Source organism: Lampetra planeri, chromosome 4 (genome assembly GCF_965212315.1).
Source record: "Lampetra planeri chromosome 4, kcLamPlan1.2.h2, whole genome shotgun sequence".
NCBI lineage: Eukaryota > Metazoa > Chordata > Hyperoartia > Petromyzontiformes > Petromyzontidae > Lampetra > Lampetra planeri.
The window spans coordinates 12,015,202-12,032,729 of NC_136110.1; the positions used below are offsets into that span (position 1 = coordinate 12,015,202).

Here is a 17,528-nt window from a genome sequence, read left to right on the forward strand (position 1 = left end):
GCCTCAGGTCACACCACGCGGCGCGGCTTGAGGAATGCGGTCGGTGTTTCAGGTGCCGGCCCTGGTGGCGAGGGCTGCCATGGGAACTGAACATCCGTGGGGGAATAAAAAACAAAAAGAGCTTTATAACTCATCGGATTTCTCCGAGATGAATAGAGACTCTGTTTTCTGAAAGCGGCAGGCCCAGCCGGCCCAGCCCACGTCTGGTACCAAGGCAGCACGGCCCCCCCGGCGGTTGTGGAAACGTGACGTGGAGGTGTTTTACGCAACAGCTCACAGGCCTCATTAGAGCCCAAGGGTCTAATTTTCAATTTAAAAGGCAGCATTGTAAATCCTCCCGTGATAAAACGCCACGGGATGTTAAATGCACCTGATTTAGCATTCACAAGTGGTTCCCCTGTAGAGGAAGTGAACATTTCCATCGTGACATGCATGTACGTATGTTGTAGTTCCTTTGCAACCGTACGTAGCCAGCCGTGCTAATCGGAGGTGATCTCCGGTTCGTATTCGACAGGCTGCTCGCACAGCAGCCACCAGACTACATTCCCACACTGTTTTCCATGTCCCATCAAGCATGAAAACTGTACCACTGTCTATTGAGATTTAGCCTCAGACGCCATGCTGATCATCTGTAATATATATTTGATTTATATATATTTAAGTACATAAAATTAATGTGATTTTAACACGTAGGCTTTCGTGACCAGCCAATATTATGGATGACCAATATCATCCATAATAAAAAAAAAAATTGGATTAGATCACGTAAATGTATTTACACGATCTAACCCAAAAATAAAAACAAAAACTATATTACGGAGAAATGTGATTGTTAAAAACAACATTGCTTATTGTTCACAGTTACATTTATGAGGTGTTTTTTGGGCCACTTCTCGGTGACCTGACTGAGCTTATCGTTTTCTCACTGCACGCGAGTTCCTGATTTGGTGTCACCGTTTCGGTGACAATGCAGAAAGGATCTGGCAGCCATCTGAGCTACCTGAACTACGCCGTCCTTTTACCAGTTAACCAGATCATAACAAAAAACAAAGACTTGCCATGTCCTTGAATTAAAGCATTCATTGAAGTTCAATAGATTGAGGTTACACTGATGGCTGTAAAAGTGTTGAGTGAAATCGCATGCCTTTCAAAAATGTGTCTTGAAAGGTTGAAAGTCTGCACCGTTTCAGCATCTTTATGTATGTTGAACTTCTTTCACACCGTACGGAGCCAACCGCGCTAATCGGATGTCCGGGGGAAGGACAACAAACGAAACACAAAAAGCAGTTCTAAAGAAATGCGTTTTCAATGTAGATGATTTAAAAGCGCATCGCTCCAGTGGCTTCCTAATATCAGAAGGAAGAGCGTTCCAGACGGCTGCAGAATTGCATCTGAAAGCGCCGCGGGATGCGGTGACCGTCTTTGTTCGATGCTTAGCCAAAAGCCGCCGCTGCGAGGATGACCGGAGTTCACGTGATGATGGCTTATGCTCCGTGACGAGAGTCAAGTTGTGTGTTCAGGTCCCCAGAGCCTTCGCCAGGTGTTCTGACGCTCGGTGCTCGCACAGCTGTCTTTGTGATTCCATCTTTAGTAAAATCAAACATTTCTGGTGCTGCTGAAAGACTTAATTCTACTGTGAGCTGCTGCTGAGGTCATCTTCCTGAGGGTGCCACGGTGGCGAGATGTTAACTACCTCTCATGGTATACAGGACGTCGTGGGTTTGATCCCCTGACCCTGACGCCTGTATATTTGAAGTTTGCTTGTCTCTCTTTCCCCAAGGCCGTATGGATTGTTCTCCGGGTCCTCCTCCCTCCACATTTAGAAGCGTGCGTTCCGAGTATTTGGCTGAAATAAATGTCCACGCGATAAGCCACTTCGTTCAGCTATTATTTATGGCCAAGTCGTTTTTGAAAAGTAACTAATAGTTCAGTGGGGCCTTACCTGGTGAAATAATAATATTTTAAATTTCGATTTAAAGCTTTCGTGACTGCAGGGATTCATATTCTTGGTTCTTTCGGTAAAGTCACGTAGAAGGAAGTAATAAAATAATAAAAATAAAACATAATAAAATAATTCTCACGACGTTTCAGCCACAACGCAAGCAGCCGTCCTCAGGTGAAGAATTACTTTATAGTAATTTACTTACCTTTCTTATACTTTGCACTCCTATCGTGTTTTTCTATCGTTTGTTGTTATAACTTTCTGACCTGCCCCTACTGGACATCAATGAAAAAAAACTTCATAGCTCACCAGATATCTCCAGTATAAATGAAGAATCCGATTCTTTTGACCAAATCTAAGATCAACAATTTTCGTTCACGTCGTTTGCGGTGCAGTTATTGAAGGCTCGGCTGCTGACGTCGTCAAACTTACCGGATGTTTGTGTTCACCGTCCCCTCACTTGTTCCGAGCGCAACATCTCGTGAGCGATGGCTCGCAACCGTGGCAAAGAGAGCGGCGAGCATTCACTCGCTCGCTTTGACCCCAACAAAGGTCGCCTTTGGCGTCGTCGCCATCTATCTCGTGCAATTAACGACAGTGCTAGCCCTCGTTTCGTACTTGTTGAGCTTTGGATTGTTGCGTGCCAGCTTCTCATAAAGGTTAAAATTTATGATCTCGCTTGTAATGAGCGAATGTCAGCGGCTGAGGTGCCCTCTAATGAATTGAGAAGAGATTGATCGTCGGTCGTGCCTGAGTGAAAGCGTAAGTATACTCCGTCCGTGAGGGAGATAAGTGAACGTTTGATTGTTGTAACGTGAATAGCATACGAAAGACCTTGGGAACTATTTGAGGGGATTACGCGAATGTGCGTATAAGGTGACCCGATTGAGAATGATGAAAATCTATATTTTTTTAATGCATAACCCTGACTGTTGAGTGAATGAACACCCTAATTTGTGAAAATGGGAGTGGGTGAGCGAGTTAATGGACACATTAGGTAATTACTTAATCAGGAAGATAATTAGCAGTCGCCTTTTCATCCCGACAGACGATGCTGGTGAAGTAACGGAAGAGAAGAAATTCGACAGGCAGCGGAAAATCCTGCGAAGATTCATGAGTTTCCAAGGTATCGACCTTCACCGGACACCTCGTATCAACAAAAGCCCTGTACCGGCCCGATTCTGACTAGTGCCGTAAGCTGCATGGCCGCTGTGTAGCAGTTCCATTCTAGAATGTAACCCGTATCCCACATTCCCTCTGCCGATGACCGCATTGCTGGCAATGCGCACCCCCGATCTCAATCTTGGGGGGACGAGCGTGGACAACGCTTGGATGGGTGGCCACCAAGCAGCACAGACCGGTTTGTCGTAGACGGCTGTGAGTCCGTGCTGCATGGTGGGCACCAGGGAGGTGGTGCAGCAAAATCCATTGTTGTGCTGCACTGCTAAGCTCCTGCCTCTGTAATGCCCACCGTTCGACGGGTCCGCACTAGCTGGCTGTGAAGTGCGTAAGGGCGTGCCGTGCGGTACTGGTTGGCCTGCACATGCTGGAGGAGGAGGAGGCTGTCACATGGCTCTGTAGTTACGTAGGCCGACATCCACGAACAGGACATTAAATTATCTATTTTTCTTGTTTATTTGGTGCCCTAATTGTGTGAAAGTCACGTGTAAAAGCATTTGCTGAATATAAACTCCGCTTTGACCCACACACGGCATGGGGAGGCCCACATCTAGCAGCATGGCTGTTCATACGGAACAGATATTAGTAACAGACGCGGCATATTCATAATGGGGGGAATTCACACGGTGTACGCATTTGTGGCTTTTCGATCGGAAAAATATACATCGCGTGGCAAAGAATATCCCTTTTGACCGTCCAATGGCGACCGAGCGGGTGCGTGTGTCCGACTCCTCCACCGGGGATGGTAGATTGCACGCAACCGTAGCCAGCCAATCAACGTTCATCGTCTCCTGCACACGATGCCCTCTTACACGATGGTCATGTCGGGGGGGGGGGGGGGGGTGGATGAGAAGCCCAATGTTTCCGGGACATGGACACGATTTTTGGACTGCGCGCAGGCATGGCAACGGGGACGAAAGATCTGTGCACGGACGACCTCCTGGACATGACCAAGGGCTACCTGAGCGGCGCTTACGCCCGGCCGCCCATTCCCCTGGTTGCTGCCGGGGTGGACGAGCCGGAGATGGACGGACCGCTGGACGGGTCCCAGCCGGCGCTGCTGCCCTCCAGGGACAAGGTTGGCACCGTGACACGTTGTGCCGCCAGGCGAGGCTCCACAGGAGCTCAGTCGGTGGTGGTGTTGCCCGTTGTGTGTGTGGGTGGCAGCGGTGGCTCAGCGGCTCGTGCGCCGCACTGTGGACCCGGCCGCCCTCGGTTCAATTCCCTGCTCGTGGCCAACATCGGTGGCGATTTATCTGAACCGCTCCTGGGTCTCCCCCCTACCACACCCCCCCCATGTCGACTTGACGTTGTAAATGAATGTCTGATCCGTGTGTAAACATCCAAACTGGGGAGACAAGAAGAAGCTGGGCGTAGGGCTGGCCACAACACTCTCATTCGCCATGCTGGCTTTCACTGGTGGCACTTACCCCAACAGCCTGCAGAGACTGTACAGGGGGATGGTCGTCTTTGTTTATTCGTACGTTCTGTTATTGCCGCGTTACCATGCTATCACTAAAGTGCGGCGAGTTGAGTATATGCTGTGAAGTTGTACATGCAAATTGAAGAATCTAGTTTAATTTAAAATAAAGTCGATACTTTCTCTGAATTTTAAGAATCAGAATCTTAATTTGGACGAGAGGAATCCGATGAGCTATGAAGCTCTTTTTCGTTGGTACTGCACCTTCTTTCAACCGAGATTCTATCTTGTAGTCGCTGTTCGGTTTAAATTTTTTTTTATATTGCAATGATTAGCTGCTGTTGTATGAGAGTAAAATCCGGTGCGTTGAATTGTGGAATAGCTGGTTTCTCGCGACATGCATCCTCCATGCCTGACAGCTAAATCCTCTTAGAATGACGTACGTCAGGGTATCTTGCAACTTCAGGCACGGTGAACAAAAATATGAATTTACCTCGGCAGATAGAGGGGAAAAGAGAAAGAAATATATATTCAGTTTCTTGTTTTCTTTTTCATAAATGTTTGCGAATTCGCAAATTACGGGGAATCTTCCAAAGTTTGATGTTACATATTTAGAATTTCGAAGATGTTTAAACAAATTACGTTAATCTAAACTGTATCGCATTAAATTCAGATGTGCATGAAAATAGGTCAATAACACATGGATATACCAAGAACTCTAAATGTGAATAGTGTTCCGTTAATCCAACCACCAAATACCATCTATTGGAATTTATTGCATTCTTTTGATGTACTGTATCTAATGAAGTTAAGGAAATCAATAGCAGTGGATCTTATTGCGGTGCTCAATCAATTTCGCCGTTATTTTATTTCAAACTGCCGGTGGCCACATTTGCTTACCTTGCGCGGGGGGTGTTCTAACAAAAGAACGCTTCCGTCGCCAGATGAAGTTTTATTCCAACCGGAGGCCAGCAGCAGCAGCAGCAGGACTGCCAAATCTCCCATTCCGTCACCACATTACCACCGGTGGCCCCTGAGCAGGTGCTTAGCCAGTTTCTCCACAGGCCCACCGAGCGTTCACTTCCCTCACAGGGATACTCGTTGTGTGTTTATCCCAGAGGGTAGTGGGGGGGGGGTCTCCGTTCCACGATATTGGAGATATTCTTCGCCGGGCTCGAACTCGGCGAAATAGGGGGAAAGGGTAAAATTGATACGTTGCCATTTTGTGGATGTCACCAATTAATTTTCACACGTGCAGAATGGACCCTGCTGTATTGACCAACGGATCAAACTTCACGTCCCTTGAACACTTCGTTGACGGACAGTGGCTTTCACTCTTGTCTCTCTTTTATGTACAATACAAAATATATCTTCTTCAACGGTCGTGATCAATCCACTGGTGGATGAAGGCCTTCCCAAATCTACCTCGCACGTGCATGCGAGCTGAATAATTGCACCATCTCCTTGGCACGTGCGTCCCCTTGGATGCGTTCCATTATATATCTTCACGTTAAAACAAACCGTTAATGACGTGACTGAACTGGTTGGAAAATGTGCAACTAAACGTGATGGGTTATAGTGAAATTTGGCATGTTTGCGTACGTTAATTTGTTATAAAAACCAATGTATTTGCTTTCCTTACAGCTCATGCAGTACCCACTGCAGGCAGTGCTGGAGGTGAAGGACTATGTGGTGGAAATGGCCTCCAAAGTGGGCATGCAGTGGCTGCAGGCCGCCCTCCCGCTCAACCAGATCAACACCATCATCTTCTTCTTCATTCTCAGCAGCCTCACCATCGACTTCCTGGGTTTCATTATCCCACTCATCATCTTCTACCTTGCCTTCGTTTCTATGGTAAGGTCATCGCGGGCTCAGCGGGCCCTCCTGCAAGGCATTTTCTGAGTTTGTGTCCCTCTCAACAGCTAAGAGCTTCGTTCTATAGCTGCTGCTGCCTCTTGCCTTCTTGCAGAGCATTGGGCCAACACTGTTGTTGCAATCCTGGGTCTGAATTCCAAGCAGGGACCTGAGATTAAACCAGGTTGTCAATAATGGCGAGTTCATAAACTCGGCTTTGTGTTCGGTGCTTGAGAAGAAGAATAAAATATTTGTTGTTAAAGCTCTCATGTCATTAGTGCTATCTTTAACATCACACTCATCTATCTGATACATAGCAAACATTTCTGGTAAGACAGTCCCTGTAAGGTTCACAAAGGACATTCACAAGAAGTAATTTGCCAATGAGAAGGATATTCTCTGTCATGAGAAGCTGGATAAATTTGAATACTTTACCCACAAAGCCTCACTGAGCCTACATGACTGTTTGGGTGAATTTAATTGATGACGTTTTACATTGGAATGCCTCGGGAAATCTCACGCACGTGAGGAGTGAACACTGCAACGTTTGTACCAATTGGCCATGAACCGACTTGCTGGACCGCCCCTTAAGAGGCACATCACTGCCTAGCCAGTGCGTTATTTCACACACGTTGTGGTTCTACCAACCCTTGCGTGGTCTACCAACCCTGATTTCCAAGTGACTTAATTACAGCTTTGTGCTACGAGTCTAGACACGTTTTTGGTTAGACAGACCCACTGATGATTTCAGGTGAAGGCCCGTAAATTGTATTCCAGAAGTGTTCCTCTCTATGCTCATGATGGCATCAATGAAACTATAAAACTATTTAAACTATCTTTTATTTTACTCGGTAAGGCCCACCGAGCTATATAGCTCTTTTGCAGAAGCGACCTGGCCACAAACGATCGTGCCATGAAGTGGCTTATCATGTGGAAATTAAAGCAGCCAAATACCCTGAACGCACGTTTCTAAATGTGGAGGGGAAAACCGGAGGACCCGGGGAAAAATCCACATGACCACGGGGAGAGAGACCATGTAAACTCAAAATATGCAGCAGGTGTCAGGGTCGGGATCGAACCCACGATCTGCTGTATACCAGGCGAGGTCGATAACATCTCACCACCGCGCCGCCACTGCTTGGCTGTGGTTGGTAAAAACTCGTCATGAATGTAAAAACAAAATCGTCGGTCACCTTCCAATTGTGCCGACGCTGCTCTCTGGCCGTCTTCGACGTGGACAGGTGATCTGCACACTGCGCGTGGTGCAGCTGGGCAAGGCGTGGGAGGAGTTCCGCACGTGGACCAACATGGTGCTCGAGTACGAGCCCTGCCTCGATGTGGCGGAGGCCGAGGCCCAGTTCGGCTGGTCGCACCTCGAGCCCTACCTCCACTTCCTGCTGTCGGCGCTCTTCACCGTCCTGTCGTACCCGCTGGCGGCACGCGCCTGGCTGCCCTGCTCCGAGCTCGCCGTGCTGTCGGCCGTGCTGGCCATCGCTGGATATTACACGGGCACGGGGCAGGCGGGACGTGTCCAGACGCATGCCCGCAATGCCCTCCTCGCGCAGGTGCGTCGGTCCACTGTCCACTCTTAGAAACTAAACAATGTTTTATTTTACCAGGTAAGGCCCACTGAGCTATGTATGTATGAATATTGGACTTCTTCAACATCCTTTGCACCGTACGTAGCCAACCGTAATAATAGGAGGTGCTATGTAGCTCTTTTTCAGAGGCGACCTGGCCACATGATAACTCCACGAAGTGGCTTATCATGTGGAAACTTATAGCAGCCAAATGCATGTTGATTATATGTTGATTATATGCATGTTGATTATATGTGTAAGGGAAAACTGGAGAATCCGGAGAAAAATCCACGCGACCACGGGGAGAGAGACACACAGACTCCAAATACAGTGATCCCTCGTTTATCGCGGTTAATGGGGACCGGAACCCCTCGCGATAGGTGAAAATCCGCGAAGTAGGATTGGCCCCCTAGGAATTTCCGTATATGTGTGTGTGGGTACCAGAATGTTTAAAATATGTATATTTATACTTTATATATATATATATATTTTACTTAAATCTATTTAATTATAAAACATTAATATTATACATTCACTCTCTCTCTCTCTCATACGATACGTATTATGGTGTTCTACACTCACCAATGACAGTAGTATCTTGAGACTTGACTCCAGTAATGACGACGACGATGACAATGACGATGACAATGACGACGATGACAGACCTGTGCAGTTCGATGAATGTGATGATGAATGATGATGATGATGGTGTTACTGCACAGGTATAATGAGGCCTTTAAATCAGTTCGAAAAATCCGCGATGCACTGAGGCCGCGAAACTTGAACCGCGAAGTGGCGAGGGATTACTGTATACAGGCGTCAGGGTCGGGATCGAACCCACAACCTCCTGTATACAAGGTAAGGAAGTTAACATCTCGCCACCGTGGCATCCCTCAGATGTTGGGCCATCGAATGGGAGCTCGCCCATCGTGCTGTCATAGATCACTGCACAGGTGCAGATCCTCGCATCAAAGAGCACTGGTGTGTTGTAGGTTAGTGCATTGCGCTAACCAAACTGGCGGCCTGCCCTGGATTCCCGGCCATGGCTGTAACGTCAGTGGCAGCGAATATCTGAACGGGTCCGTGGCATCCCTGAGGAAGACTCACTCCTAAATGAGTACCTGGTGCGGTGTGCAAAATATCAGCATGGGGGGGAAGACAAAGGTGGCCGGGCGGGGTTTGGACCAACCCGCGCCCCCCTCATGTGCCGTGCCAGCCTTCAAAGGCGTTCCGTATCAGCGCTCGCCGTGCATTGTCAAAAAATTGTAAAGAAAGAATAATTGTTATTTCTCTCTTAGCTGGACTTGAGTTGTTCTAAGAGGAAGATTGTTTACTTTTGTCTCGTATTATATACAGTATGTGCTTTGTGCTTGGTCCCACAAAGCCCACATGCATATTGTAAATAAATAAATGATCGTGTATCTAACTTATACTGCCTTTACAAATTAATAGTATGTTCAAAGTTACCTCAGGCACTGTTGCCTCAGCTTTTCCATTTCAAACTAACATCAAGGAGCGATGTCAGCTTGCCCCTCTAGTTCCAAGCTCCCTGACTCATCATTAAATTACTCCAGAAGGCAAATATTTGCATTGAGTTTACATTTTACCCCAATAGCCACCTGATTAAAAACAAAATACTTTCCCTCCAATTGACCAGTCTCAAGTCGACCATTAACAATGCGGTTTCAATTTCCAAACTTAACATTGTGGCCCGTTGCCTAGCAACAAGGTTGCCTAGCAACCGGTTGTTTATGACAACCGAGTCGTGCTTAGCAACGCAGTAGCAACTCGTGCCACGAGATGGCAACGTGCGATTGTAGACGATGCAACATGTTGGCACGGAGAAGGCCCCATCAGCGCTACACATTCTAGATGCCTCCGCGTGTGAACAAGTCTTTCAGAACATCTCCAGCGGGTTGCCCAGGCTATGTTAACGATGTTTAGTTTCAAGAGTGGCAGAAATGTATTGAACGAGATAGGCTATTGACGTTGTTATCCAGTGGTCGGCCATTGTGTGTCAGTAAATTACTCCAGAAGGCAAATATTTGCATTGAGTTTACATTTAGTATGCAAGTCCTGACGGGGAGTCTCATTCGGCTGGCAGGGTCCACACGCGTTCCTGAAGGGCACCGCGTTATGTAACAATCTCGTTATAATAAATAATATCTAATAGAGAGTAAAGCACAGTCGGCGGTAACACGTGAGATGCGTACGCAGGCTGAACAAAGACTGAGGAGCGTGGGTAGCATCTAGAAGCATCCAGCAGCATCCCACTGACTCGTGTGATGATGATGCTACACCGAGGCAGCCATACGACCGCTCATTCAATGGAATTATATCCAATTCGCATCCGCGTTATAAAAACTTTGTTTTCTGATACACTCATCGTGTTATATCCAATTCGCGTTACGAAAACAACACGCAGTGTTATAGGAGAACAGGCTGCGCTTGTATTACAGCGCTGTAAGACTACCGTCACGACCTTGTTAGTAAGAAAAACACCGTCTTCTGGCAAGTCAACAAGAGTTTTTCTTCGAAGAGACTGGTCATCGGGTTTATTTGAACCATTGATGAGCACTTACACAAGATTTTTTAAGCAGGCAAAGACAAAAACGCTTTCCAGGTGTACATCGTTGTGTCAGTGTAGATCAGTGTAGAGTAACAGACCACGACATAGATAATTTGGTCCACATAATCACCTATGCAAAAAACTATACGTATGTTGAACTTTTGCACCGTACGTAGCCAACCGTGATAATCAGAGGTGCGGGGAAAGACAACAAACTAAACACGAAAATTAATTCTAAAAAAATATCTCCAGTGGCTTCCTAATATCGGAAGCAAGAGCATTCCAGACGGCCGCAGAAGTGCATCTGAAAGCGCCACGATGCGGCGACCGTCTTTGTTCGATGGTTAGCCAAAAGCCGCTGCTGCGAGGATGACCGGCGGAATTCACGTGATAATGGTTTATGCTTCTTCACGATATCAGCATGTACAGCATGGGCTGTTAATACTCGTGCATGCAACCGAAAACATAACTAAACAACCGAGGCTGAAAGATGCACTTTCAAGAAAACAACGGCCGCCGCCACCTTCCCACGTCTCTTTCGTTTGCCGGCTGCCGCGCTCCGAGCAGGTGGCCATATCAGCCCTGCAGGGCCTGGCCTCCCTGCCCACCGAAGCCCCCCTCGCCTGGCTCCTGCGGCCCCTCGGCGAGAGCCACCTGACGCTGCCGCTGGCGCTGCCGTCGCCGAGCGTCGCTCCGTCCCTCGCCCCCTCGCTCCGCCTCAACCTGGGCCTGCCCGCGCTGCTCTACGCCCTCCTCGTCTACTCGCTGTACCGCGTGGCGGCGGGCGCGCGCGGCGGTGGCGGGGGCGGCGGCGGCGGCTACCGGGGGGCGTGCTGCGCGCTGGCTCCGCACGTCGTCTGCTTCGTGTGGTGGGAGCTGTCGGCCGAGCTTCTCTCGAGCGGCGCGACGCCGCTGGGGCTGCTGCGCGCCTCCGTGGGCTACGCGCTCTTCGTGTTCGCGCTGCCCGTGCTGGCCGTCGGGCTCTGCGCCGCCGCCGCGTTCCACTGCGTGCGCTGGCTCGTGGCGCTCGAGTTCGCCAAGGTGGGCGTCACGCTGGCGCTGTGCGCCGTGCCCGTGCTGCTGCGCTACTGGAACCGCGCCTCGGCCGCGCAGACGCCCAGCCCCGGGCACACCTCGCCCGTCAGGTGCGTGCGTGTTTGCCGCTGTGCCGGCCTTCATAGGTGCTACTCGCTATAACGGCACTTGCCCCAACAGCCTGCTAAAGATATACGGGGATCTTTGTCTTTGTGTTCACCGCCTTCACAGGTGCTACTCGGTAATAGCACTTGCCTCGGCAGTCTGGTAAGATTATATGGGGATCTTTGGCTTTGTCTTTGTTCACCACTGGGGTGGGAGCAAGTTGAAATGTTTTGTTAAATACGTTCAACAGCAATATGATTTCACTAGCATCAGGCTTAGTCTCTGAGCCATACCAAAGCACACGTATTTGTCCTTAAGTTTTCACTCTAACAAAGGCTTAGAAACTTGGACTGAAGCACCCTTAGAATTCTGTAGGTTCGTTGGAAACACACTAGGCTTCTTAAATTAAAATGAAACACCGTTATTACGATTCCTGGACTTAAGCTGAGTGGTGTTCAAGCCCGAGGCTCGCAAAGGCAGATGCACGGCTGCCTCATGAGTACCAGTTGACACCCAATGTAAACGCCCTAGAGCGGTGTCAACAGGTATAAAACGAACCAATGCAATCTCTCTAAACCAGTGAAAAAATCCACTGTAACGCATCAACCAGTGTAAACGCTCCGCGGCTGTAAACTAAGCCAGTGTCATCCGTCTAAACCGGTACAAACTAAACACAGCTTGTGTGCGAGCTGTCGGCTAACGACCAATTTTGCACTAAAGTCAGCAGGTGGCATAAACACTTTTTAGTTTTTAAACTCATTTCCTAGAATTAAGCATGATGAAACAAAGAATTGTTGAATTGCGCAGCTTCTCGTACCCTAATACGCGAGTGCTACATGTCGTTCCGTGTGCTCAATCCACGCTCTGTGCCCCATCCTCAAATTAAAGGCAGATTTTCTTGGTTCTTTCGGTAAAGTCACGTAGAAGGGAAGTAATAAAATAATAAAAATAAAACATAATAAAATAAAATAATTCTCACGACGTTTCGGCTACAACGCAAGCAGCCGTCTTCAGGTGAAGAATGAGACACTACCAAGCTAGGAGCTTATATATAAGCTGGGTTGGAGGTGGAAGAGCGCCTTAACAAAAAAAGAATGTGCATATGAAGAGGAATTTAGCATATTCATGGAAAATGCGTAGGAGGTGGGCGGGGGGGTTTCAAAGTCATATTATGCCCATGCATTATGCAGGATGAGCAGCACCAAGGGGGGGTGCAGGGAGTAGCATTAACAAAGGAAAGGAATGTTAATGATATGTAGCTGCAGTTACTAAACAACCACGTAGAAAACTAAAGTATAAACTACATAAAAAACTAAAGTATAAACTGCATAGCACCATCAGTATACTTACTATACTCTACAATAAGCTGAGTTACTAACAGCAAGTAATACATTACAATTCTACGTCGTAAAAATTATATAATATGCTTCCATCTAAACTTTATTCTCTTACATCACACGATAATATACCGTAATATATACTGCCATAGATAAACCCAACATTAAATTATATACTGTATTGCTATAAACCACCTTATACATTTTAATATAACACTATGTATTATTCTACCTACCCTAATGTGTATCGAAATGGTTTATTACGTCCTTAATTTAATGTTGGGTTTATCTATGGCAGTATATAGTACGGTATATGCTCGTGTGATGTAAGAGAATAAAGTTTAGATGGAAGCATATTATATAATTTTTACGACGTAGAATTGTAATGTATTACTTGCTGTTAGTAACTCAGCTTATTGTAGAGTATAGTAAGTATACTGATGGTGCTATGCAGTTTATACTTTAGTTTTTTATGTAGTTTATACTTTAGTTTTCTACGTAGTTGTTTAGTAACTGCAGCTACATATCATTAACATTCCTTTCCTTTGTTAATGCTACTCCCTGCACCCCCCCTTGGTGCTGCTGATCCTGCATAATGCATGGGCATAATATGACTTTGAAACCCCCCCCGCCCACCTCCTACGCATTTTCCATGAATATGCTAAATTCCTCTTCATATGCACATTCTTTTTTTAAGGCGCTCTTCCACCTCCAACCCAGCTTATATATAAGCTCCTAACTTGGTAGTGTCTCATTCTTCACCTGAAGACGGCTGCTTGCGTTGTAGCCGAAACGTCGTGAGAATTATTTTATTTTATTATGTTTTATTTTTATTACTTTATTACTTCCCTTCTACATGACTTTACCGAAAGAACCAAGAAGATGGATCCCTGCAGTCACGAAAGCTTTAAATCGAAATTTAAAGGCAGATTGTTGGAGAGGATTTCCTCAGCTGATACCCGTCCAGCTAATAGCAATCCATCTCAACTGACAATTATTTTTCTAAGTCTATGATAGATTATGTTTATTTTCAGAATAGCTATATAATCACGAACCACATTCTTACGTTTGTATTATTTTTTTGCCCTGTTCAGCTCTGATGGACACAATTCGTGATTTGATATCAGACTCTTGACATGCAATGAATAGCACGTGATCGGGGCTGGATCGGTGAAGCCTATTAATGGAGTGCCGCGGTGACGAGATGTTATCTCCCCTCACCTGGTATGTAGGAGGTCGTGGGTTCGATCCCAACCCTGTGACGGCTGTGTGTTTGGATGTGCTCCCCATGGTCGCGTGGATTTTTCTCCGGGTCCTCCAGTTTTTCCCCTCCACGTTTAGAAACAATCCTTTAGAGTATTCGGCTGCGATACATTTCCACGTGATAAGCCACTTCGTTGAGCTGTCATTTGTGGCCAGGTCACTTCTGAAAAATAGCTACGTAGCTTAGTGGGCCTTACCGGGTAAAATAAAAATAGCAGAAAAATAGTTTAATATGGCAATATAGTTCTGCAGTTTAATGTACCAGAAACATTCTCTGATGTTTGTGACCGTCTCCTAAGAGTTCCAGAAGGACAATTCTTCACTTTGTAGCTCAAGCGAGAGCACGACTGGGATATATTTGTTATCACGATCATTAATAAAAAAGAAAAAAACTGTTTCTTTTCACAATGCCATACGAAAGAAGAAGTTGGACAAATTAAAAAAGATACCCTAATTTTTATTTCTGTATGAAAGTCTCTGCATAATTCACTGGTTATGGTGTCACAATCGGTTGTGAAGACATGCAGAGGACCGAAATTCCATGCATGCCCGGTTGTCATAGGTGCCTTTAGCGCTATGTGGTGGGCGGTGCAGCAACATTCATAATTGATCATAGGTTTTTCCCTTCTTTTCTGGCAACAAAACAGGTGTTAGGACGTTAAAACACCAAACTGAAACTTTTACAAGGAATCATGTCTGCATTAACCACAACACTTGTGCTCAGAGTGCAAACAAACATCTTAATACTTGTTTTACTCTTTGGTTCATTCGGTAAAGTCACGTATAAAGAAAAGAAAATAAGTAATAGGATATGACGTTTCGATTGCAACACAAGCAACCGTCATCAGATGTGAATGAATGAGAAAACAAACCTAATATAATGAAATGCAACACAGAGAGTCGGCTAACAACAGTTAACACTTTACCTGATTGATTACGTTCTTCCAAAGATTGGTAAATTTGAGAGAGAGACACACAGACACACAGAGAAACAACGCCTCTGTGTCGAGGCATTATATAGAGCGGGGGGAGGGGGGTTGGGGCAGAGAAATTAGCATGTCAATGAGAGCGGTCGGAGGAGAGAAATTGGACCTGTTGCATTGCATTACATTTCTAAGTTTACTATGGTTTTTTTCTCATTAATTCATACCTGATGATGGTTGCTTGTGTTGCAATCGAAACGTCGTATTCTATTATTTACTTTATTTATACGTGACTTTACCGAAAGAACCAAATAGTAATTCCTGCAGTCACGAAAGCTTCTAATCAAGTTTTTAGCACTTTGCTTTGTTTATGTTTATTTATAGCGACTCGCTCACCTATTCTCGATCTTGCACTCGTATCGTCTCCCGTATTGCTTTTTAATGTAACTTGCTGAGCCGCCCCCTACTGGACATCCGTGGAGAAGAGCTTCATGGCTCATCGGATTCCTCCAGGATAACTAAATGAATAATACCGATTCTGGCTCAGGCTCATTCTCTTCTGGCTGACAACGGTGGCGGCTCTGAGTTTCCTGAACGCCACGCGGCTGGAGCGCACCGCGCGGCCCTACAACTCCCCCGTGTCGCTCGAGGCCTACGTGGCCGCGTGCGGGCCCGACGCCTGGCAGCAGAGCAGCATGGCGCACACGCAGTACATGTGCGCTCACCTGGAGGGACACAGGTGAGCCGTACAACTCACAAGCGCCTCGCCTCACCTCATGCCGTCACTTGAAAGTGCGTACGTACGTACGTTGAACTTCTTTCGCACCGTACATAGCCAACCGTGCTAAATCGGAGGTGCGGGGAAAGGACAACAAACTAAACACAAAAAGCAGTTCTAAAGAAAATTGGAAGGTGAAACGTTCCAGATAGCCGCCGACGCGCATCTGAAAGCGTGCGATGCAGTGACCATATTTATTCGATGGCCAGGCAAAAGCCGCTGTGAGGATGTATAACAGCAGCTCCTAAAGTACATCACATGTACAATGGTTTATTATAGTGCTGCAATATATCCCCGTCCCCTACAAATCAAAACCCTTGCCTTAATTATAAATGCTGATAACACTGGACTTGTTCCGAACAATACCCAACACCCCTAAATTATCTACTAATCCTAACGGCAAGTGTGAACCTTACATCCTCCAATTAATAACACTAATCTCAACCCGTAATGTCACCTATGTTTACAACCTTACTTACAACTGCTACATACGATTCTCTCACTCACAACTCCCATTAATGAATCCAATCAATTGCGTCTATCGTTTAACCCGAACCAAGAACCGCAAAGCCCTTGGCATCCCTGTCTTATTCTTAGGTTTTTTCGGTAAAGTCACGTAGGTAAAAAATTCAAATTAATAAAAGTAAAATAAAAATAAAATAAAAATCACGACGTTTCGGAGGCAACACAAGCTTCCGTCTTCAGGTGGAACCGTCACAGCACGATTGCTGTATCAAGTAAGAGGATACAGCAATCGTGCTGTGACGGTTCCACCTGAAGACGGAAGCTTGTGTTGCCTCCAAAACGTCGTGATTTTTATTTTATTTTTATTTTACTTTTATTAATTTTAATTTAAGAATATGAATCCTTGCAGTCACGAAAGCTTCAAATCTAGAATCCCTGTCTTAGTCCGAGCCTCAAACCCCTCGCCCTGTCGATGCCGCGGCTTCTTCCCAGAGTGACGTGGGTGGGCCAGCTGAAGCAGGTGCGCATCTTGGAGACGGAGAACGCCCTGGAGACCTTCCTGGGCCTCCTGCCGCTGCCCGTCGCGCGCTGGATGCGCTGCGTCTATGGCGATAAGTGAGCACCTGCACCCACCGTTGACGTCATCCGCATGGGCATCCATAATAGAGGTGTTTGGGTTAGATCGCTTAAATATATAAATGTGTCATTAAAACCCGTCACCCCCACACACACAGCCAACGAGTAAGGGTTGTCACGTAAACAGAACATGGCAATTCGTCACTAGTACAGTACACCGATGTGTTGGAGAGCCAAGCCACAACATTTACATTCTGAGTACGACGTTTCGCCAGTAATTATAACCAGCTTCATCAGGCGATAGGCAGATTTGTGGAAAAGTCTTACTGTTTCGTTCCTTGTATAGAGGCGTAGATGTGGTGACCACGCTTCTGCCCTTTTGCACAATGTGGGGGGGGGGATTACTGAGGCCACGTACATTATGCATGTGCATTATGCGAGCCCTTTGAACTTGTCCTTCCTGTCTGAAGGACAAGTCCAGAATGGTCCTGAGCCAACACCG

General features: G+C 46.5%; 1 protein-coding gene across 2 annotated transcripts in view; it reads left to right on the plus strand.

Annotated features, from left to right (window-relative positions):
* The window catches only part of LOC144717700 (wolframin-like), a 39,462-nt gene that overhangs the window by 20,457 nt on the left and 1,477 nt on the right, over positions 1–17,528 (plus strand). For both annotated transcript variants that reach the window (XM_078593266.1, XM_078593267.1), the window contains 7 exons: positions 2,991–3,068; positions 4,021–4,199; positions 6,186–6,395; positions 7,637–7,960; positions 11,112–11,689; positions 15,755–15,946; positions 16,943–17,065. In XM_078593266.1, the coding sequence (XP_078449392.1) occupies positions 2,991–3,068; positions 4,021–4,199; positions 6,186–6,395; positions 7,637–7,960; positions 11,112–11,689; positions 15,755–15,946; positions 16,943–17,065 (1,684 nt within the window). The remainder of the gene's footprint in view (positions 1–2,990; positions 3,069–4,020; positions 4,200–6,185; positions 6,396–7,636; positions 7,961–11,111; positions 11,690–15,754; positions 15,947–16,942; positions 17,066–17,528) is intronic.